Source organism: Erinaceus europaeus, chromosome 12, assembly GCF_950295315.1.
Source record: "Erinaceus europaeus chromosome 12, mEriEur2.1, whole genome shotgun sequence".
Taxonomy (NCBI): Eukaryota; Metazoa; Chordata; class Mammalia; order Eulipotyphla; family Erinaceidae; genus Erinaceus; species Erinaceus europaeus.
The window spans coordinates 81,051,795-81,075,837 of NC_080173.1; the positions used below are offsets into that span (position 1 = coordinate 81,051,795).

General features: G+C 47.9%; 1 protein-coding gene across 10 annotated transcripts in view; it reads left to right on the plus strand.

Moving 5' to 3' along the window:
• The window catches only part of RAP1GAP2 (RAP1 GTPase activating protein 2), a 283,508-nt gene that overhangs the window by 253,243 nt on the left and 6,222 nt on the right, over positions 1–24,043 (plus strand). For 9 of the 10 annotated variants that reach the window (XM_060204154.1, XM_060204155.1, XM_007520803.3 and 6 more), the window contains 8 exons: positions 2,983–3,054; positions 4,170–4,256; positions 5,998–6,132; positions 14,435–14,572; positions 16,524–16,642; positions 20,329–20,442; positions 20,703–20,820; positions 21,327–21,453. In XM_060204154.1, coding sequence (XP_060060137.1) covers positions 2,983–3,054; positions 4,170–4,256; positions 5,998–6,132; positions 14,435–14,572; positions 16,524–16,642; positions 20,329–20,442; positions 20,703–20,820; positions 21,327–21,453 — 910 coding nt within the window. The remainder of the gene's footprint in view (positions 1–2,982; positions 3,055–4,169; positions 4,257–5,997; positions 6,133–14,434; positions 14,573–16,523; positions 16,643–20,328; positions 20,443–20,702; positions 20,821–21,326; positions 21,454–24,043) is intronic. The other variant, XR_009553162.1, reaches the window with a different exon arrangement.

Consider the following 24,043-nt stretch of genomic DNA (forward strand, 5'->3'; position numbering starts at 1 on the left):
ATAGCCACCAGGAAGGCAGAGGGCAGAGGGCAGAGAGAGAACTCCCAAGGTGCTCTGAAAAGCTCTGTCCATGCAGGCTCCCAGCAGTTCCCCAAGTTTGGATTTACTGAGGAAGACCTGGATGGGATCTGTTAGGAGTGAGATACAAAGCTGCAGACTTAGGGACAAAGGGAGCTGATATTTCTCCAGGGACTGAGTAATGTCCCAGAAAGCCTTCACTGGGGTGGAAGTAGCAAAGGACAAGAGATGGCAATGTGAAGGAAAGGCCTCAAGACCAAGAGGCTCAGGAGACTGAGGATTTGATATTGGCCCTATCTCTGGCTGCTATGGGACCTTGGACCAGTTCCTTCCCTCTCTGGGCCTGTTTCTATTTGTGTGAAATGAGGAAGTAGGACCAGACAACCTTTGAACTCCTTTGAGCCCTGACATGCTATGGAAGTGAAAAAAGATCAGTGTGGGGGCCGGGTGGTAGCACACCAGGTTATGTGCACATGGTGCCAAGCGCAAGGACCTGTGCAAGGATCCTGTTTGTGTCCCCAGCTTGCCACCTGCAGTGGGGTTGCTTCACAAGCAGTGAAGCAGGTCTGCTGGTGTCTCTTTCTCTTCCCCGCTGCATTACTGCCTGACTCCCCACCCCAGAATCTTTTTACTTTGGTGCCATACACCATCACTTGGTTATTTCTTATCATGTGCCTGTGCCAGGCCTTGTGCTAGGCCCTTGAGGGCACAGTTTCCTGGAGTCCTCTCATATCCCTGGTGAGGCAGGCCCCTCTCTCTTTATTTTGTAGAAAAGAAATTTTAGAGTGAGAACTTAAGTCACTTAAGGTTGGAGGCCATTGAGCCCAGAAGCAGTAGGGCTGGAACCCCCCCTCTAGATCTGCCTAGAGGCTCATACCTGGGCCATCTGGGCAGCTGGGGACTCAGCCTCACAAACTCAAGTGCATAAAACATCACATCAGATTATTTCTCTGCCATACATTTCACCCTCAACTCACCAGATGGAAGAAAATTCCAGCTGAGCCAACACTAGGACTGCTTCCTCTTTCTGGGTGAGGTCACTCAGTTATGACTCACAAAGTCCTCCTACAAAGGTCTCAAGATTTTTGCAAAGCAGGCCAGTGGGGAGGGTTCCCACCTGTGCATCCCACCTGTCCTGTTCTTACTGAGCTGTTGTTTGAGCAGCCTTGGAATCCTTGGAGATTCCTCTCCACTTTATTACTCACATACCTCCTAGCCTCCTTCCTCTTTCTAGTTGAAGATTCTCTTCCCCTGAGTCACCCCCCCCCCCCCATGTTCCCTCTAAACCCTGCTCCTGTTCCTGGTGGGAGGGCTTTGCTGAAATTAGGAAACAGGAAGGTAGAGTAATGTGCAGCTACTTTCTTCTTTCAGTAAAGCAACTCGACCGTCCCCAAGAGGAGGGAACAACTAAAGCCTGGGCACTTTGTTGGAAAGGGCTCAGGAGAGGGGACCGCATAGGGAAGATGAATGGCTGTCATGGAAAGATGCTGTCCTCTGCTTTTCTGTCATGTCTGCTGTGGTGGGCTTGTCTGACTGGGAGACTTGGTGGATTTCTGAGCATGTCTGAAGCTACTTATCCAGACAACAGACTGCTTTCATCCAACCTTGAGATATACGGAGAACTGGGGGTTGAGGAGTGATGGGTGTGGTTGCTGGGGGCCAGGGAGGAGACTGAGGCCTGACTTCTGGCCTCTCCCAAGGTGCCTGTAGCCAGCAGGCTCTCTGAGGTTCCCACAATCCCCTTCCCAATACCCTGGCTTTGTGGGTAGAATTCTTGACTTGTGCCACCCAGGTACAGTAGGTGGCACTGGCAGCTGGAATCATCTAGAAATTATGTCAGCCAAGTATATACACTGTTTCCTGCCTCTGGGTACTGGACTTTGGGTCATGTGGACAGCCTTGAGCCTGAAGAGAGAAAGCTGTTCTGACTAGCTCATTCTGGCTCCTTTCCCCCTGCAGACCCTGGCAGGGCCCTTCCTTGGCCTAGCTCCCAGCTGCCTACTCTCCTGGCCTGGCATACTCTCAGCATCTGCCCTACTTCACAGGCTAGGGAGGCTGGCGGCCTGCCAGGGCCCTGCTCACGTTAGCTGCCGCCTGGGGAAGGGAGAGCGCAGAGTCTCCAGGGAGGCCTATAGCCTCATGGGCTGAGAACAGGTGAAACCAAAATACCACCATGCAGAGGGATATGGAAGTGTGCAGCAAAAGACTGGCACCCCTGTGCAGAGCCCTTCAATGTTCTCCCAGTCCTGACTCCCAGTCTGCCACCTGGTGCTCTGCTAGTTCGAGCCTCAACCAGACTGGCTGTGATCAGGGCCTGGACTATCAAACACTCATATACTGGCTGCCCAAGAGCTTTCAGGAGTTTTGAATACAGTAGGTCTGGGGTGGAGCCCAGGCAGTCTGTATTTGTTTTGTAAACATGTGAAATGATTCTGATGTGTGACCAGGGCTGTGGGAAAAGATCTCCAAGCTGGCCAGGAGGTCTGGCTTCTCTATTCACGTCAAGGTGCATCTGCGTCACTACACATCTCTGGGCATCTGTCTCTACTTCCATGAAACAGGGATGATGGCTCACACCGTGCCTTCTCTGTAGGATTAGCAAGCATCTCAGTCAAATGAGGCAGTGAGGTAATGTCTCCTGAACACTTGTATTGCATTAGAATGAGGGGTCCAGGCTGCTCCCCAGCCCCGTGCGGTCATCTTGCCAAACTAGTTTTCGGCCTCCAGGAATGCAGATGAGAACACTCAGAAGGCCCGCGCTTCCAGCCCCACTTCTAGGAACAAGGACTTGGGCCCTGCTGGCTGAGGCTCACAGGAGCCTTTTATTTGTATTCTGGAGAAGAGAGGAGGGAGAAGGAGGGGAGATTTGCTGTGGGAAGTGGGGCTGCCCTAGGGTCAAAGCTTAGGTTATGTCGTCCTCAGCTCAGAGCCCTTCCTCTAGCCCACACTCAGACTCTGTTTCAGGTCTCTGTCACGGCAAGGGAAGATGTGCCTGCCTTCGGCCCACCGCTGCCCAGTCCCCCTGTTTTCCAGAAGGTAAGAAACTCTCTGCTCCCCTCACATCCCAGGTTCCAGGTTCCTGTACCTGAGTGGTACTGGTTGAAGAGGGACTGAGTGGGGTTAGGAATGTTAGGGGAGAGCCTTTGGTAGGACTGGGGACTCTCTCTACTTGGGGTGCCTCCCTGCCTGCCCTTGTGCTGCCAGTACCGGATTCTTGGCAGGGGGCTTGACATGGGGGTTGCCTTCCTGAAAGGAAGGTTTTTTTTTTTTTTCATTATATCGTTTTATTGGGGGGGAGGTTACTGGTTTTAAGAGCAATTGTTGACACATGGGCACAACTTCTCATCTCAGTGTGATCAGTGTCTGAAAAATGCTCTCATCCCCAACTTAGCTTCTTTTGTACCATCATGCACCAGAATCCTAGCCCTCTCCCCTCCCCTCCCCCCAGAATCCTTTGTTTCGTTGCAATACGCCAAACTCCGTCCGAGTTTTACTTTGGGTTTCCCGTTTTTGTCCTTGTTTCTTATTTTCCACCTATGAGTGAGATAATCTGGTACTCATCTTTCTCTTTTTGTCCTGTCTCACTTAACATAACACTTAAAATGATTTCTTCCTTTTGTAAAAACCTCTTTTTATTATCTTTATTTATTGGATGGAGACAGCCAGAAATTGAGAGGGAAGGGGGAGATAGAGTGAGACACCTGCAGCACAGCTTCATCACTGGCAAAGCTTTTCCCCTGCAGGTGGGGACCAGGGACTCAAACCTGGGTCCTTGTGCATGGTGATGATACATGCACTTAAAAAGGTGCTCTACCACCTGGCCCCTTAACATGATTTCTTCAAGCTCCATCTAAAAGGAGGTGAAGAAAGTGGTGGCTTCATCATTCTTAAGAGCTGAGTAGTATTCCATTGTGTTTATATTGCCACACTTTTAAGAGGAAGGTTTTGATACTGGGCCCAGGAGCCTTGAGCAAAAGTTTCTTCCTGTCATGAAAGTGCCACTGTGGATGTGGAGAGTTGATAGATGTGTCAAGAAGACCTTTCAGTGCTTCCCAGGACCGACCGCTGTTGTGCAAACCTGTTACTGTGTCTGAAGTCCCTTTGGCAACCGTTGAGGCTGGAACATTCCCTGAACTCCTTGTCTGTTTCAGGGCCCAGAGTTCAGAGAGTTTCTGCTCACAAAGCTCACCAATGCAGAGAATGCCTGTTGCAAGTCAGACAAGTTTGCAAAGCTAGAGGTGAGTGCAACTGCTAGAGGTTTTCCTCCTGGTCACCAATTACCCTTCCCATTCTTGCTATCTTGTCTTGGCCCCTCTCAGTCTTTATTCCTGTGGTAAGTGTGGAAACTCTTCCTCCTCCTGCAAACTCCATTCCAACTGCAGGCCTAGTCATCCATTCACCAGCCCTATATTGAGCATTTGCTGTATGGCAGGCTTTGTCCTATTTCCTGGGACACGGGGATAAGTGAGACTCAGTTTCTGTCCTCACAGAGCTCATAGACTGGCCAGAGGGGCCATTACTAAAGAGACAGGTATGATATCATATGCCAACACTGGGCCATGATGGAGGCCAGCTCAGTGACCATGACTCTGGAAAGAAACTGCTTCTGCTTATGCGGGATTGAAGGTGTGTTCAGGGAAAGCTTCTTGAAGGAGGTGAGGATGCCTAAACTGCTGAATCTGGATATCTGGTTAATCTTGCTAAGGAGGGAACAGTGAGGAGGGCTATTCAGGCATGAAACAAAATATTAACAGCATGAACAAAGACCAGGTGGACTCAGAGTGACTTCCTGAGGGAGCTCTGGAGGGTTTGATAGAGCCTGAAAGAAGGATTTCTATGTGTAAGGTTGGGGTGGGTGGAGGCAGGGCGTGGAATGATGGGAGACTCAACTGGAGTTGTTGGATGGGTCAGATCAATAGGGCTTTGAACTAGATGCAAGGAGATGCTATTAAAGTACTTAGGTGGGAGAGTGGTGCTTTTGATTTGCACATTAGAAGAGAACTCTTGACAGTGGTAGAGGGATAGATTGAAGGGCAGGAAGGGCATCCATTCAGAAGCTATTATAAGTCCAAGACAACAGGAAGTTACTTACATTGGGGACCAGCAGAAATGATTTGGAATCAGAGAGGGAAAGACTCAATGGGCTCCTGTATATAGGGGATTGAAAAGTAGCTTTTTGTTCACCTGGGAATCATGAGGAAATGAGTTCTATTGTGACCTGGGCATCTGGAAGTACTTTGGAAGATTGGGTTGCTGGCCTGTGTAAATGGTGCCCCCTGGAGGCTATGTGTTTGATCCTGGGTGAACAGCTGGATGGAGAGGAATAATGAGCAGTTGGGTTCATGGATTGGTGCTTGAGGCAGACATCTGGGCTTGTAATCAGCAGGGTAGGACTGTGGGAGGGTAAGAAGGGGCAAAGAGAAGAGACCACAGGGCCAGCCATGGGGTTGTAGTTTTTTGTTTTGTTTTGTTTTGTTTTTGCCAGCAGGATTATTGCTGGGGCTTGGTAAGCCTGCACTATGCATCCACTGCTCCAGGTGTCCATGGTTTTTTTTTTCCATATTTGTTTTGCTGTTATTGTTGTTGTTGCTGCTGCTATTATTGTTGGATAGGACAGAGAGAAGTTGAGAGAGGAGGGGAAGGCAGAGAGGGGGGAGAGAAAAATAGGCACCTTCAGACCTGCTTCACCGCCCATGAAGTGACCCCCCCCCCTTCACATAGGGAGCTGGGGGCTCAGACCACGATCCTTGTGCCGGTCCTTGCACTTCACATTATGTGAACTTAACCTGGTGTACTACCACCTGGGGTTGTAGTTTTAACTGCAACCTTTGTGAGTGTGTATCCCAGTCTGGATCTGGTAGATCAACAGTACTGCCAGGATGCAAACAGCTGGCGGACCCAGTGGGTGGACCCTGGAGGGAGAGAAGCCCATCTCCACTTTCCATGTTGGCTCTACCTCCCTCCCTCTTCCTCTTCCAGGACCGGACAAGGGCTGCCCTCCTAGATAACCTTCATGACGAACTCCATGCTCACACACAGGCCATGCTGGGATTGGGCCCAGAAGAGGACAAATTTGAGAATGGAGGCCACGGAGGGTTCCTGGAATCTTTTAAGGTATGGGTACTGGGAATTCTGTGGCAGGGAGGGTAGGGCAACAGGGAAGAGGTTCAACGGTCATATGATCTGGCGTCAGAGTGAGTGCCCACAAGTGGTGAGACCAGTAGGGACCTGGCTGGCATTTGCAGAGCACAGGGGTATTAGCAAGTGTGAGCAATTTGAGAAGCCAGTGGATTTTCCAACGTCCTTCTTTGATCTGGATCATCATCTCCTGGCTGGAGAAATCAAATAAGCAGAGACAGGGAATGAGCTCACAGCAGGAGAGAAGTCAGCACAAACCAAGAGCATTTCTGCTTTCTTCTGCTTTGTTCTGTGGTTGGGGAGCCCAGGGCAGGATGGCAGGACACAAATACAAGTCTCAGGGATCTTCAGCAGTCAGCACGACACACTACGCCAGGTTGGAGGACCTGGCCAGGTCTGAGAGGGTGCAGTTACTGGCCATGGACTCTGAAAAAGGGAGAACTTTTTAATCAAAATGAGTTGTTAGAAGAAGTAGTAAGGTCCCTGTTCCTAGAAATATCCGGGAAGAGCTAGGACAGTCACTTTGCTGGCACAGGATAAAGAAGCTTCATCACCGTGCGCTTGCTGAGTGCTTGTTGGTTCACACGGCACTGACATCCAGCATCTGAATTGAGCTGGCAGAATGGGGTGTTGTCATTTTCACTGACACAGGAGAGGGAGGCCAGGCTGAAAGAGACCACAGGATTGCTCAAGCCTTCAGGAAGAAGACCCTTGTTTCAAACCTCGGCTTGCTGACTCTTAGGGCAGTATTCTTCTATGCTGCCCATTGCAGAATGATTTGTAAAGGCTGGGGGACTACATCTGGGGGGGTTAGGGTTGGGCCTCGCCTGTATTAGATTTTCAGCTCTGTGTGATCCAGGGCACAGTCTTTACAGTCTCGGAGCTACACTTTTCCTATCAACAACACAGGGATCATAAATAGAACCTCTGTCACAGCGTGATTGAAATAAATCACTGAAATAAATAATGCCTGGGAATGGACGCGTGATCTGGGAGACCATAAATACTCAGCAACAGCATTAGCTGCTATTGTGTGAAAGCAAAGCTTCATGTACATTATTCCATCTCAAGCCTCACAATCACCTCTGTGCCCTGTGAGGATGGTGATCCTTGTGATGATAATAATCCCTACCCAATTTAATGACTTACTGGTGTAATTTTTCATGGGAGGAAGCTTCTAAAATAGACAAGGCCATTTGTCTCAAGTCACCCCATAGAGATAGACCAGGTTTGCTGGATTCTTCACGGCTATATGACTGCCTCCTGGTTTGGGACTCAATTAAGATTTCACCCATGGTTATTCTGGCCACGGCAACCCTGGGGTCTGTCCCTTGCTGTCCAGCCTGACTGGTGAGGACAGGGCATGGCTCTGTTGGCCCTGGTCAGGGCCAGCTGTGGAGATTCCTCACGAGGGAGGGAGTCCAGCTACATGTCCAGGCTGGTGGAAGATTCTTGGGGTATCTGTTTCAGTCCTGATGGACAGTGGCAGCCATAGTGAAACAGGAGAGATTGGGAGATGAAGAGGGAGGGGTGGGGTGAAGGAAAAGTAAAACCAGAGAAAGGCAAGAAGCACGTTGGCCAGCTCAGTGGAGGGGTGAATGTGAAATGTAAATAGCAAAACGGGCTTGGGCCTGGGAACAGCAGAGCCATTCAAAAGCCTTCATAGACTTGGGCCCACACTCTGTCAAGCATACCAAGTGCTCGTGTAGCCCACAGGAAACGTCATTTATAGGAGTTGCAGTTGACTTGCCAACATATCACTATATTTTAGAGATACTTAGTGAAGTGTTTGCTACTTTTACTTTTGTAGAGTTCTTCCTGTATTTTGGAGTTAATTTTTTAATCTGTTAATCTTCCTTAAACATTTTTAATTTTAAAGATTGTATTTATCTACTTCCAAGAAAGAGAGAGAGAAAAAAAAAAGGGGTGGGGTTTACATCACTGCTCAACCTTGGGGCCTGGTGATATCAGGAATTGAGTTTGCAAGCTCTGAGACCTTAGGCATGAAGGTCTTGTATGCTGCCTTTTGGCTGTATTCCCAGTCCTGGGGTGTATTGTTTTTGTAGGTTTCTAGCATTTTTGTATCCCAGAAAAGCTTGTAATCTGTGGGTATTCTTTTTAAAAATATATTTTATTTATTTTGGATAGAGACCGAAGTTGAGAGGGGAAAGGGAGATAGGAAGGGAAGGAGGGGGAGAGGGATGGAAGTGGGGGGTGGCTAGGCCACATAGTGGTGCAACTATTTTTTTAATATTTATTTATTTGCTTGCTTTTTGTTGCCCTTGTTTTTATTGTTGTAGTAGTTATTATTGCTGTTGATGTTGTCGTTGTTGGATAGGACAGAGAGAAATGGAGAGAGGAGGGGAAGACAGAGAGGGAGAGAGAAAGACAGACACCTGCAGACCTGCTTCACCACCTGCGAAGCGACTCCCCTGCAGGTGGGGAGCCGGGGACTTGAACCGGGATCCTTACTCTCGTCCTTCTGCTTTGCACCACGTGCGCTTAACCTGCTGCGCTACCGCCCGACTTCTGGTGGTGCAACTATTTAAGCACACACACTACAGAGCTCAAGGACCTAGTTTCAAGTCCCTACCTGCAGGGGAAAGCTTCACAAGTGGTGAAGCAGGGCTGTAGGTATCTCTTTGTCTCTTTCCCTCTTTATTTCCCCCTCTCCTCTCCTTTCTCTCTATCTCTATCCAAAAATAAATAAATGAGAGAAAGAGAGAGAGACCTGCAGCAGTTTCACCACTTATGAAGCTTCTCCCCTGTCGGTGGGGCCTGGGGGCTTGTGCATTGTAATGTATGCACTCAGCCAGGTGCATTACCACCTGGCCCCAGATGTGGATATTCTATGCATAGTACCTGCTGGGTAAACTGATCTAGCAGTTACATACTGGTTGATGGTCTAAAACAAAGCAATCTGAGGCCATCTGTCTAATCCCCTGCCTTGGCAGGAGTAGCAATTGATCTGTGTTTTACAGCAACAGAACTCACTAAAGGGGTTTCCAAGACAAGAGGCTTTAAGACTATCATTATTCACCTCTTATTTAATAATACAGGGGATTATTTTCAACCCTAAATCCTTCCAAATATAGATTTTAAAAAGTACTCATTTTTTTTTTTTTGCCTCCAGGGTTATCACTGTGGCTCAGTGCCGGTCCTACAAATCTACAAGTCCTGGTGGCCATTCTCCCCACCCCCCATTGGATAAGACAGAGAAAAGTTGAGAGGGGAGGGGAAGATTGAGAAGGGGAGAGGAAGATAGACACCTGCAGACTGGCTTCAAAGTATTCACTTCTTTAAAAATGATTTATTGGGGGTCGGGCGGTGGTGCAGTGGATTAACTACATGTGGCGCAAAGCGCAAGGACCGGCGTAAGGATCCCGGTTCGAGCCCCCGGCTCCACACCTGCAGGGGAGTCGCTTCACAGGCGGTGAAGCAGGTCTGCAGGTGTCTGTCTTTCTCTCCCCCTCTCTGTCTTCCCCTCCTCTCTCCATTTCTCTCTGTCCTACCCAACAACGAACAACATCAACAATGGCAATAATAATAACCACAACGAGGCTACAACAACAAGGGCAACAAAAAGGGGGGAGAATGGCCTCCAGGAGCGGTGGATTCGTGGTGCAGGCACCAAGCCCAGCAATAACCCTGGAGGAAAAAAAATGATTTATTAACATGAGGGGGGAAAGTAGGTAGGTAGGGAGAGACACACACACACACACACACAAACAGAGAGACAGAGACAGAGAGAGAACACCTAACACCAAAGAATCACTTTGGCATATGCCATGCCAGGGGTCAATTTAAGAATTTCATCTTTTTAGTTTAGGTTCAGTACTTTAGCTTCTACACTAATTCCTAGACTACTGAAACCTTCACTTTTTGCATCCTGCTCCCATGCCTGTCTCTCAGGTAGCACTGTGGGTGAGAGAGGGTTCTGTCACCCCTGGTCATGTGGAGCAAAATTTCCAGATCTCACTTTGAGGTTTTTTGTTTGTTTGTTTTTCCTCCTTCTGGTTGGTGATACAAACTCCTTTGCCCTCTCTCCCATCATGGCTCTTGTGTTTCCTAGGCTGTGTAAATTAGAGCTGGGCCCAGCAGTTTGAAGCCCAGTGGCCTGGGGGATTCTGTTTGGGCCATGCCTGTGGTTAGGCATATAGCCCCCATAGCTCAGGAAACTGCCCCACATCTCATTCATCTTTCTCTTTCCTCTGTGGCTGTACTTCTCCCCCTGATGCAGTGATCCTGTATCCTTCTTCTAAGAAACAGATTCTCTGTCACCCACAGTCATGCTGCCTGGCACCTCACAGCACTTAGAATAACTCTTCTCCACATCTGGCTCTATGACTGTCATTTAAGTTTTCCACCCCTGAGAAACAGAACAGTTTATGGACATACAGACCTACTTCTCAAACTGGGGAGCTTAAAAGACATTCTCAGAAATTTGCCAGTTCTACAATCACATTAACATTGTACGTTTTCACTTAGCTGGTAATCTTTAAAACAAACAAACATTTCCAATTATAGAGACCAAACTTTTGCAATGAATCTCATAATTAAAAGACATTTCTCTGAAATATGAATATTGCAATATAGCCATTGGGATCACAGGTATTGGGGTTCTTTGGACATATTTTTGGAGTCTTAGAAAATTTTTTGTTTGTTTGTTTCCCTACGGCTCTACCACTCTGGCTCAACACTTTTCAGATAGAAAGGCAAGATGGAGAGAGAGAGAGAGATACAGATACTAGAGCACTGAAGTTTTTCCCAGTGCTGTGGGGCCAGGAGCTCAAACTTGAGCTGCATGCATGGCAAAGCAGGTGCTTTCTCAAGTGAACAAATCTCACTGGACCCAAGATTATCATTATTTAAAAAAATATTTTTTTATTTGTGATTAATAGTAGGTTACAAGATTGTAAGATTACAATGTTTAGTTCCACACCACACCCACCACCAGAGTTCTGTATCCCTATCTTCCCACCTCCCAAAGATAACCATCATAATTCTCACACGTCTTAGAAACAGCTTGCTTGCTTCTGTTTTTTTCCAAGTTCATGTGTATCAGTTCTCTAGATTCCACATATGAGTGAAACCATCTGATAGCTGCCTTTCATCTCCAAGGTTGTTTTTTACAGATAGCTGTCCAGTGCTCACCTTTGAAAAACACTCTTCTCTAGTCCATAATTTTCAAATCCCGTTGTCATGTGCAGCCAGCTGGTGGTTTTTATTGGTCTGTTGTGAAATGAAGAGAAAAAGTGAGCATATTTGATAGGTATGTAAAAACCATGTGAGCTATCCTCCGCTGATCAGAAAGGACAGTGGAGTCCTGGGGAGGAGTCCCCACTCACCTGTGATAGACTTCCCGCACCAGGGCAGACAGGGAGCTGTCTGCCAACCTGTGGGGGGGGTCTGTGATCACTAATGTGCTGGCCTGCTCTGACCTCTAGTGGCAGGAGAGGAGCTGCACCATCTCCAGCAGTGTGCCTGCAAGTATCGGGGACTCAAGTAGCTTATGAATTGGAGCTTTGCTCTCTTGGACTGGAGGTGCTCTCTTCTCTGTCAGCTTCCATCTTTTCTCTCCACTGCCAGAGAAACAGAAGACTCCCTTGCCAGACCTCAGAGGACTTTCTGAGTCATTCCAGTAGACAAGCAATTAGCATCTTTCTCTCTCAGTGCCCCTCCGTCTGCTGGGCATTGGAGGCGAGTCCCCTTTACCGCTCATCTCTGTGCTCTGTGTCCTTTAAGTTGAGGTTGTTAAATCGAAGCAACTCATATGACCCATTTGGAAGCAAGGAGGTTTTGCTTGCTTCCTCTGTGAAGCTAACTGAAATCCCCAGCTGAATAATGAGGAAACGATGCCACCTCTCTTTGTTCATTCCCCCAAAGGAGAACTTGTTGAGGCAGGGATAAACCCTCAGGTATGTTGAGGGCTGGGGTAACTGTGCTTTCTGAGGAAGGTGATGGATCTAGAGAAGATTTGCTGGGGTGATAGCTGATTTGGAGGACAGCTGAGAACAGTTATATGACAACTGAAATAGACTCATCGAAGACTCCAGGGTTTGAGAAAGGGTTAGATTTCACCTGCTTGCACTGAATACCTCTCCAAAGGGAGTGCTGGCAGCACTGGGACATGCAAACTTGAAAGCAGTGAGCAGCCTGTCTGGGAATTTGTAAGCAGAGGGGAGGTACCCTAGTTGTACATGGGGCTGATTGGAAAGGGCCCATGTGGTCCCTGAAGACTCTTGATGTGTCTTTTCCCCCTGTATCCTTTTTTCACATTGTATTCCCATTCTGTCCAACTCTTCTGTCCAGTTTGAGAAGGTTTGTGTATCCAGTTTTATATCAGACTCAATCATGGCATATGTTAGATCATATCATTGGTTGATTTTGTCTGAATTAAGAATTACTATATAGAATTTCTAGGCAATGATTCTTTTTCACTCCTTCTGTCCCGAAGAGTGCAGGAGGAAAAGTGACTCTGAGCCTGCAGATGTCACGCCAGGTATTTGACACACACTGTCACCCTCACACAGGGACTGTTATCATCTTGCACAGATGAAGAGACTGTGCCTGAGAGAGGCTTGAACACTGGGATGGGACAGGGAGAATCATGATTCAAACCTTTCCTGCTTACCTTGAGCAGCAGACAGGTGGGTGCCATGCACCTTCTTGGGATTTTTGTCAGTCCACTTTCTCCTCAGACTTACCTGACTCTGGCAGTAGCACCACAAGGAAATCTGAGATGACGTGGTCTTTGGCAGTATCTCTGAGGATTGTTTGATGTGTATACATGGGGTGGGGTCAAAGTCCTCTACTTTTCAGTTGCCTCTAGATCATCAACCAGTTGAATTAGATGGACCACTGTTGGGAATTCTGGGACCTTTCATCTTGAACTCAGCTTTTAGGTTTGAGTTCTGGCTACATTTCTTATCTGAGGTAGTGATTTACTTTTAGGGCCTTTTTCTTTTTATTGTTGTAGTTATTATTGTTGTTATTGATGTCATCGTTGTTGGATAGGACAGAGAGAAATGGAGAGTGGAGGGGAAGACAGACAGGAGGAGAGAAAGAGAGACACCTGCAGACCTGCTTCACCGCCTGTGAAGTGACTCCCCTGCAGGTGGGGAGCCAGGGGCTCGAACCGGGATCCTTCCACCTATGCTTAACTGGCTGCACTACTGCCCGATTCCCTGCTACCACCTGACTCCTGAGACTTTTTCTATTGGTGTCTGTCCTCTCTGTATCTCAGAATTATGAGTATTCAGTAGGCTTGTGTGTGTGAAACTCTGTAGAGCAGATCTCATCATGTAAACCTTATTACCCACATCCAGTCTTTCCTGGAAAGCTTTTCTGTGTGGCATGGGTCAGAATGTAAATGGTTCTTTACACATCATCATTGGTGCTGAAAGCTGCTGGTGGCACATACAAGGCATCAGGAGGACCTAATGCTAAAAGTGTGGAACTCTTCATTTCTTGAAGAAGCCTTATTGTTGGGCTGGGGAGATAACATAATGGTTATGGCTAAAGGCTTTTATGCCTGAAACATGAAAGGTCACAGGTTCAGTCCCCAGAACCACCATAAATCATAGCTGAGCAGTACTCTGGTAGGAAAAGGAAGGAACAGAAGATAAAAGAAACTTTACTGCTTATTCCAAGGACATGTAAGTGGAGCCACATTTTCCTGCCCCCAGTTTTCTAAAGGGTATGATACTCAAAGATCTTCGGGTGGTGGAGTCAATAGAACGTGCTGGCTGTTGCAACTACTTCACAGGATTCAGTTGCTAGGTGACTCAACTCTGTTTTCTAGAAAGAGAGATGATGTCCCCCAAGGGGCACCCCTGCCCCAAGCAGAAGTTAGATGACATGAATCAGGAGTGCTAGGCTAGTGGGCTAGTGTCTCTGTCTCAAGGTTTCACAGAGTACACTGGGTTGACAGCAGAAGGGACACCCAGTGTTTAAATAGAGCAGGACACTTAGTTTTGGGGGGAAAGTAGTCAAACTGGGGTCAGAAATGTGTCTTGTTTAATCCTCTGGATTCCTTCAAGGACTGTATTCCCACTTTACCACTGAGGACGCAGTAGTTCAGGGAGGTCGGCAGTACTCATGCAGGTAGTGAGTGCCAGTGATAACCCTGTGGGCATTAAAAAGGAGCACCCTTGTCCAGAGCGTGCACACACAGGGACACAGTCCCTGAGCTGCGTTTCTAGACCCCATGAAAGGGATACGGTCAGCTGGTGGGGTGTGCTAATTCTCAGGCCCCTGACTCCTGCTCTCCTCGCAGAGGGCCATCCGCGTGCGCAGTCATTCCATGGAGACCATGGTGAGCAGCCAGAAGAAGCAACATGGTGGGAGCATTCCTGGCAGCCTCAGCGGGGGCATCTCTCACAACAGTGTGGAGGTCACCAAGAGCACCTTCTCGGTGAGTGCCCCAGGCGAGGCTACATGTGGTCCTGGGAGTGTCACCCCCCCCCAACCCCCGCTTGTGGTAGAGACTTGGGCCAGGCAACCAGATCAGGGCTTGGTGAGTAATGAGGGGAAACTGAGGCTATTTGGGGGCAGCCCCATCTCTGTTTTCTAAAATGGGAGCCTACATCCTAAGTGGCCCTGACTGAAAGCCCTCCTGTTACCTTCTTTTCTAAGTTTCATTTGTATCTTACTCTCCTTAACCCCCAAACCCACAAAAGAGGTGTGGGACACATTTTTCTGCCCAGGTGCTTGGGACCCAAGAGGGTGTCCTTGCTTTGTTATTACTAGTGTCAGCGCCAGGCATCGAGCTAAGTAATCCATGGTCATTATGTTATCTGGTCCCTGGAACAGGGATCTCTGAAGGTCAGCATTGACCTGTTGTTCATTTCAGTCTCTAAGGAAATAGAGGCCCAGAGGGGTTAAGTAACTTGAGCAAGGTCACCTAGCTAAACCAGAGGTTTGAGCGCAGGTCTCCCGGGCCCAAAGTCTTAGCCCCTAATTACTTTGTGTGCTGTTCCTAAGAGCCTGGCACATCTGTGGGTTTGGCTCTGGTCTACTTGAATGGGAGTTGTTCAGAATCAGTCTTTTTCAAAAGCAAAGCAAACTGCAAGCTGCGTAGACTGCAGAGTCCTTTCTTTCTTTTGTTAACAATAGCAGTGCATGCCCACCACGATGCTAATGCGTAGTTTCATACATGGTCTTGCATGGCTTATTTAACTTATCAGATATTGTCGTAGCTATGACCTTGTTCCTTTCAGAAGTTCTGTGAAGTGAACATTGTGACAGTTAGCTCCACTTATGGATGAGGAGTCTGAGGCCTACCTCTTAACTTAAGGTTGCACAGCCTGTGAATATCATTAGTTGGGGGCTGGGTTATAGGCCTAGTGGCCAGTAAAGATTGGCAGTAGGTTCCCATCTCCCCTCTTCCACCTCCCACTGCCCCATCATTTCCATTAGATGTGACTGAAGTCGAACCACATTTTTGGCAGGCTGCTCTGCGTGGTGTTGCCACCCTTATTCATTCTGTCTTGTTACTGTGGTACCCAGCTTGGACCAACCTCTTTGTTAGCAGTGAATGGAGACTGAGGAGTCCTGGGTTCTTGTCCTCCTGCTGCCAGTGATTTACTGTATGACTTTGGCCAAGGCCCCTTTTGGCCCTGTTCCTCAGCTTCCTCGCTCATAAAGCATGAGGTTGGGTCTGGTTACTCCAAAGGCACTCTTACTATTGTGGTTCTCAGTGACCTTTGAAGCACCAAGTGTCCCTTTCCATATGTGTGGCTACTGTTAGGGAGAGATTGGCTCTCTACCTTAGGAAGAGTTGGTTTTGGTGGAATATTACCTGGGGCCACAAATTTTTGCTTTAGAACACACCTGAGGGGCCAGGTGGTAGTGCACCCTGAAGAACTCACACATTATGATGCTCAAGGACCTGGGGGTTCAAGTCTCCAGTCCCCACCTGCAAGGGGGAAGGAAGCTTCACAAGCAGTGAAGCAGTGTTGCAGGTATCTCTTTCTGTCTCCTTCTCTAGTTCCACCTACCCCTTCAATTTCTCTTTCTTATCAAGTAAAAGAAAGAAGAAGGGGGAAAAAACAAGGCCACTGGGAACAGTGACTTTATCACTCAGGCACCGAGTCCCAGCAATAACCTTGGTGGCGATCACACAGTCAGTCCAGTAACATAGCTGATCAGGCCACAAAGTCACTGGAGTCCCAAGGCTTTGTCTTCTAATACATTGGTCCCACCCTTCATAGCTGACTTGCTAGTTTCTGGCATCTCTTCCAGACCAGTTGGAGAGGAGGGCTGCAGGAGCCATTTGTAGAGAAGACCAGAATGAGGGCTGAAGGGCCAGACACCCCCTGGGTTCAGTGGGGTGACGATACTCACTTTGGTGATTTCATCTACAGCCTCCGGTAACAGCAGCAACAGTGAAGAGCCAGTCTCGGAGCCCCATCAAGCGGCGGTCAGGCCTCTTCCCCCGCCTGCACACGGGCTCTGAAGCCCAAGGGGACAGCCGGGCACGATGGTAAGTGTCAGGGTCCCTGACTGTGGGGTTTGCCCCTTCTCTTCTGTAGCTTCCAGATGTTCACCATTGGGGAGGGTTCTGTGTAGCTTTGGTACACTGCTCACCTTTGGCCCTTGTCACCTCTTGAGGCACCTGCAGCCTCCCCTGTCACTCACTGAGCTCTTTGTCCACTGAAGCAGTTTTGACCGGTCTCTGCATGGAACTCCCCAAAGTTATTTTTGCTATATGTGCATGCAAACTAGAAACATTTCTAGGATTTTTTCCTCGGACTTCCTTTTTTACTGCTCACTCAGATGACCCTTGTGGGAACTTCCCCAGATTCTACTAGGCAGAATTAATCAGACATTCCTTTGAACTTGTAGAATGTTCTGTCCTGTTTTTTTTTTTTTTTTTTAGTTCTCATGTTGCATTACACATAATTTGTTCTTGCTCATTGTCTCTCTAATCCTTTAACCAGCAAGCCAACTAATTATTTAATTATTAATTGATTGATTGATTTTTTTTAAAGATAAAGAAACAGAAAAAATTAAAGAAGCCATTGCACTAAAGCCTCCTTCTGTGCAGTGGGGGTCACATTTTAACTGGGTTTATGTACATGACAAAGCAACACACTACCCAAGTAAGCTATTTTGTCAGCCCTTAATTCATTTATTTTAATTTTTTTATATTTATTTATTTTCCCTTTTGTTGCCCTTGTTTTTCATTATTGTTGTAGTTATTTGTTATTGTCGTTATTGATATTGTTGTTAGATAGGACAGAGAGAAATGGAGAGAGGAGGGAAAGACAGAGACGGGGAGAGAATGATAGACACCTGCAGACCTGCTTCACCACCTGTGAAGCGACTCCCTTGCAGGTGGGGAGCTGGGGGCTTGAACCGGGATCCTTATGCAGTTTCTTGCACTCTGTGCCACATGTGCTTAACTTGCTGCACTACTGCCCAACTCCCCCTTAATTCATTTTTTTACTAGGGCACTATTCAGTTTTGGCTTCTGGTATTGCCAGGAGTTAAGCCTGGGGCCTCTGATACCTCAGCAAGAAAGTCTTGCATAAACTACTGTGCTACATGCCAGAACCTCTAGACGTTTAATATGGCATTACTTGAATGTTTGCTATGTGTCTGATTTAGTGCTCAGACAAGAGCTATAGAAGACATAGATCTTGCCTTCAGAAACTTACAGATGTGAGGAGAAGGGAGGTATTTCAACTGATGTCCATGTTTTCAAGTTGTCTTCCTATAGCCAAGATGGTGGTACAATTTCATGAGCTTGCGTGTGCAGAAGAAGGGGCAGGTTTATGGAGGGGGGTGGGAGGCTCTGGAGACTGTATGTGTGAGTGAATCCTTGTGGTCCTTGCAAAGGAGAAGTCAGAGAAGTTAAAATTACATGTTCTAGGGCAGGGGGTGGATAACTTAATGGTTATGCAAAAAGACTCTCATGCCTGAGGCTCCAAAAAGTTCATGGTTCAATCCTCCATACCACTATAAATAGCCAGAGCTGAGCAGTGCTCTGGTAAAAAATTTTAAAAAGAAAGAAAGAAAAGAAAAAGAAAGGGAAGGATGAAGGAAGGAAGAAAATTACATGTTCTTAGTTAGTTGAGAGGCCTTGACTAGAGAAGGGCAAAGATGGGTTAAGAAAAAAGGTCATGGGGAGTCGGGCGGTAGCACTGCAGGTTAAGCGCACAAGGTCCTTGCAAAGCGCAAGGACCAGCGTAAGGATCCAGGTTTGAGCCCCTGGCTCCCCACCTGCAGGGGAGTCATTTCACAGGCAGTGAAGCTGGTCTGCAGGTGTCTATCTTTCTCTCCCCCTCTCTGTCTTCCCCTCCTCTCTCCATTTCTCTCTGTCCTATCCAACAACGATGACATCAATAACAACAACAATAATAACTACAACAACAATGAAAAAAAAAACAAGGGCAACAAAAGGGAAAATAAATACATAAAATTAAAAAAAAAGAAACAAGGACGTGTGTGTGTGTGTGTGTGTGTGTGTGTGTGAGAGAGAGAGAGAGAGAGAGAGAGAGAGAGAGAGAGAGGTAGCAGTCACCTGGGAAACTATGTTTAAAACTGGTGAAGAAGGCTGGGAAGGAAAGGTGAGAGAGGAGCATGGGGTGGTGGTGGGGGGGGATCAGAGAACCAGCAGAGGAGGCCTACAGGAGGGAAGGGGGCTTGGTGGTGTGAGATGTGCAGGAAGTCCAGAACAGTGACCCAACCCCAGCTTGAGCTGACAGTTAGGAGCTCATGAGCCAGCTCATCAACAGGACGTAGAGATACTGCACGCCTCTAGGATAGTAATAACCAAAATGAAAAACAAAATCTTGATCTGGCAAGGATATGGAGAAATTGGAATCCTCACTCATCTCTGTACTGTACAACCACAGGGGGGAATGGCCTGGAATTTCCTCTGAGGGTTAAACAGAATTATCATATGGCCCTGCTTTTGGAGATATATCCAGAGAAACAGTGCATTCGTCTACATAAAAACTAACATGCTGATGTTCATGGCAGCATTATTCTTAATAGCCCAAAATGGAGACATTCCAATCGCCCATCACTTGATGAATGAATAAATAAAATGTAGTAACTTCATAAAGTAGAATATTATTTTGCAATGAAAAGGAGTAAAGAAATGTTGCTATGTGTGATGACATTGATGAATGGCATAAGGAGTATGCTAAGTGAAAGAAGCCAATCACAAAATACATATTGTGTGATTACATTTATGTGAAAAGTCTAGAACCATTAAGTTCAAAGATACCCACAGTTCCTTTGTGATTGCCAGGGTTGCAGGGAGGAACGAATAGACAGTGGTTGTAAATTACTCTGAGGTTTCTTTAAGAGGGGAACAAAACTATTCCACAGTTAGATTCTGATGATGGTTGTACTACTAAAAACCACTGAATTGTATACTTTCAATGGTGGGTTATATGTGAATTATATCTCCTTTAAGCTGTCAAAAAAAACCAAAAGTCAGGGGCCAGGTAGGAGCACAGCAGGTTAAGTACACATGGCACAAAGTGCAAGGACTGGCATAAGGATCCTGGTTTGAGCCTCTGGCTCCCCACCTGCAGGGGGGTCGCTTCACAAGCAGTGAAGCAGGCCTGCAAATGTCTGTCTTTCTCTCCTCTATGTCTTCCCTTCCTCTTTCAATTTCTCTCTGTGGTATCCAACAACAGTAACAATAACAACAAGGACAAGGGTAACAAAATAGGAAAAATGGCCTCCAGGAACAGTGGATTCGTAGTGCTGGCACTGAGCCCCAGCAATAACTCTGGAGGCTAAAATAAAACAAAAGTGCATTAAAAACAATACAATAGGAGCCAGGAGACAGCTCACCCAGTAGAGCACATGACTTAGTACGCATGAGGACTGTTTTGAGCCCCAGTACCACATGAGTAGATGACACTAGTAGAAGCCCCTGGATGATCTTGACTCTCACTCAGGAGCTTGGTGTCACTGGCAGTGGAGCAGAAACCCCTTCATCTGCCGCCGTCTCAGGAGGAGGCTGCGGTAGGAACTGAAACCCCAGTGGCAGCACTGTGGCAGGGAATACTGTGAGCCCCAAGGTCTCCATGATCTCCATGATGCTGAGATCTGATCAAGGCTCAGGCAGGGGTCTGGGACTGGGACGGGGGTGGGGGACTTAGGTGCTGCCTCGTGGCCTGACTCCTTTTTCCCCTATTTTTGCAGTGATAGTGCATCCAGCAATCCCAAGACCCCAGATGGTGGGCACTCTTCCCAGGAGATAAAGTCCGAGACCTCCTCTAATCCCAGCTCTCCGGAAATCTGCCCCAACAAGGAGAAGTAAGAGAATGCAGGTGGGGGAAGGACTGGCAGTAGCCACCAGAGGTTCTGAAATAATGCTGTCTGCTCTGGGCAAGCTGAAAGGGGACATCATCTGCCTTGGAAATTTCTGGAACAAAAGCCAACAGGCAGGGGTATAGGGTGGGGGGGCAAGGTAATGGGACTACCAGTGGGCAAGCACAGGTCTCTTCTAGGCCTGCCCTGCCCTTGGGCTGGGAGAGTGTGGGGGTCCCAGTGTGTGATCAGCACCTGCCTTGCAGGCCCTTCATCAAGCTGAAGGAGAATGGCCGGGCCAACATCTCCCGATCCTCCTCCAGTACCAGCAGCTTCAGCAGCACAGCTGGGGAGGGCGAGAACATGGAGGAATGTGACAGCGGGGTAGGTGTGGCCCTGTCTAACCCTGGGGAGCAGGGACAAGGGAAACCATGGGCCTTAGCTAGACACTAGTTCTGCATTAAAATAGTCACTGTGGCCAGAGCCCCTCTAGCCCTGCACTTGAAAGGGGAAGTCTGGAAACAAGAAGTGGCCCAGCCATCTCCACCCCTGGGAGCAGTGGTTGGACATGGGGGTGTCTCCTTTGGAGTGACATGGGAGGAACAGCAGATGGTCAGAGGCCAGACCAGAGGCTGTGTCTGCCTTGGGGCTCCTGACTGGAAGGAAGAGGGGTCAGGGCCCCATGGGACTGAGTCAGAAGCACTTCCTAGGTAGCAGGGGATGGGAAAATTTGGACCCAGGATTGGAGGCAGCAGAAGGAAAGAGCAGGCCCTAGTGGGGAGAGGGAGGCAGCACCTGCCCTACTTTGCCAGTAGCCTGTCCACCTCAAGTTACCCTTTGGGGCGGTCAAGGCTAGAGCTGGGCCCCCCTCACCCGATCTCTCTCCCCAGAGCAGTCAGCTGTCCACAACCTCACCTTTCAAGCAGGAGGTGTTTGTCTACAGTCCGTCCCCGAGCAGCGAGAGCCCCAGCCTGGGGGCAGCTGCCACCCCCATCATCATGAGCCGGAGTCCTACCGGTCAGTGGCATCTGATGGTCAGCGTGCTGTGGGTGGGGGCATTCTTCGTGCTATGCTAGTCTGGACAGTTTCTGCTTCAGCTTCCAAGTGCCTTACTCATCAGTTCTGCCAGCTCATGTCATCTGTTCATCAGTGCCAAGGGGCCTTCTCCTATTCACGGGGAAGCCGAGGCCTAGAAAGGCCAGCAGTTTTCTAGGGAAGTTGGAATTGTGTGATTTGAAAGCTGATCCACTGACCTCTCTCCCCACCCTATCACAGACCCAGGTCCACTCTGTCACCAGTGACAGTCCTGATAATACGGAGACAAGAGGTGGGAAGAGTGGCTTAGAGGGTGGTGCAGTGCCTGGAGCATGGGGCTTAAAAACACGAAGTTCAGGAGGCAGGCGGTAGTGCAGCACACGTGGCGCAAAGCACAAGGACAGGAGTAAGGATCCCGGTTCGAGCCCTGGCTCCCCACCTGCAAGGGAGTCACTTCACAGGTGGTGAAGCAAGTCTGCAGTTGTCTGTCTGTCTTCCCCTCCTCTCTCCATTTCTCTCCTATCCAACAATGACGACGGCATCAATAACAACAACTACAACAATAGTAAAAAGAAAACAGCATGGGCAACAAAAGGGAAAATTCAAAAACAACAAACAAAAAACAACCACAAAGTTCTGAGTGAGTGGTGTTGGTACACCTGCTTGAGTGTACATGTTACAGTGCTTACGCACCCTGATTCAAGTTCCTGGTCCCCTACCTGTGGGGGAAGCTTCATGAGCAGTGGAGCAGTGCTCCAGGTGTCTCTCCTTTGCTTTTCCCCTCTCCCTTTCTCTTATCAAAACAAAAAGAAAAAAAGAAAAAAAAATTACATTGCTGCCAGGGATGGTAGAGCTATGCAGGCACTGAGCCTACATGATAACCCTGGTGGTGAGAAAGCCGAAAAACAAAACAAAGACATGAGGTCAAAAGTTCAATCCCAAGTTCATTTCTCAGCATCACATGTCCTAAAGTGATGCTCAAGTTCTCTCTCACTTCTCTTTCTCTTCCGTGTTAATAATAATAATAATGTGGGAAGAACATTCAGGTGGAGGGATCAGCATGTTGAGAGGCCTGGAGGGAATCAGGAGGCTGTGTTCTGAAACCACACATGATCCTGGTTGGCTGTAGTTCATAGAAAGATGAGAGGAAAAGGCATTAGACCAGTTGGTGGGGCCTCCTCTTAGACCTTGGGGAGGATCTTCACATCACCCTGCTGGCCGTGAAAGTTACTGCAGGTCCTAAGTCTGTGTTCCTTTGTTTTGGAGGAAGAGGGGGAGAACGCCAGGGATGAATGAGGGCCTTGCATGCCACTGAGCAACCTCCCAGAGGAGGCAGAGAGAAAGAACAGGGAAAAGATAGTAGAAGAGAAACCAAAGTAACATTCTATCACTCAGGGAGCTCGCTACCTGCTTTGGTCCTTGGTGTTGCTATGTGGTGCCAGAAATTTAACCATTGTTCCCTGTTTTTTTTAAAATATATTTTTTAATTTTATTTTCCCTTTTGTTGCCCTTGTTTTTTATTATTGTTGTAATTATTATTGTTGTTATTGATGTCATTGTTATTGATGTTGTCGTTGTTAGGACAGAGAGAAATGGAGAGAGGAGGGGAAGACAGAGAGGGGGAGAGAAAGATAGACAGACACATGCAGACCTGCTTCACCGCCTGTGAAGCGACTCCCCTGCAGGTGGGGAGCCGGAGGCTTGAACCGGCATTCTTACGCCAAACCTTGCGCTTCGAGCCATATGTGCTTAACCCACTGTGCTACCGCCTGACTCCCAAGTTTTATGTTTTTTTTTTTTTTTTTTCTAATAGAGGTGAGAGACAGGGAGAGGTAGGGAGGGAGAGAAACAGAAGGACTGCAACACTGCTTCATTGCCTGTAAAGCCCCCCCTCCCCACAGGTGAGGAGCAGGAGCTTGAACCTGGATACTTGGGGCCTCAGGCATGAAAATCTTTTGTATAGCCATTATGCTGTCTTCCTGTCCTTCCCAGATATTTTTATAAGACTTAGTTACAATTGAAGGAATGGATGAAAGAAAAAGTAGTCAAGCTTGGTGTTAAGTAGCACTGCTCTAGCATATGTTGGGCTAGGGACTGAACACATGCAGGTCCTGTGCTCTACAGCTGCGCACCTCCCTGGCCACACTGCTAGCTTCTTAACTCTGGACGATGAAATGATAAATCAGGGCGTCGGCGGTAGCACAGCGGGTTAAGTGCACATGGCATGAAGTGCAAGGACCAGTGTAAGGATCCTGGTTCGAGCCCCCAGCTCCCCACCTACAGGAAAGTCGCTTCACAGGTGGTGATACAGGTCTTCAGATGTCTATCTTTCCCCTTCTCTGTCTTCCCTCCTCTCTCCATTTCTCTCTTTCCTATCCAACAACAATGACATCAATAACAACAATAAAAACTACAACAATAAAACAAGGGCAACAAAAGGGGGGGAGCAAATTAAAAAAAAAGAAAATGATAATTGAAACCCTGATGTGCAGCATTTGCTGATTTCTGTGGTGGAAGTATTTTTATTACGACTAATCTCAAGTGACCCGTGTGACTTTTTTTGTTGTTGTTG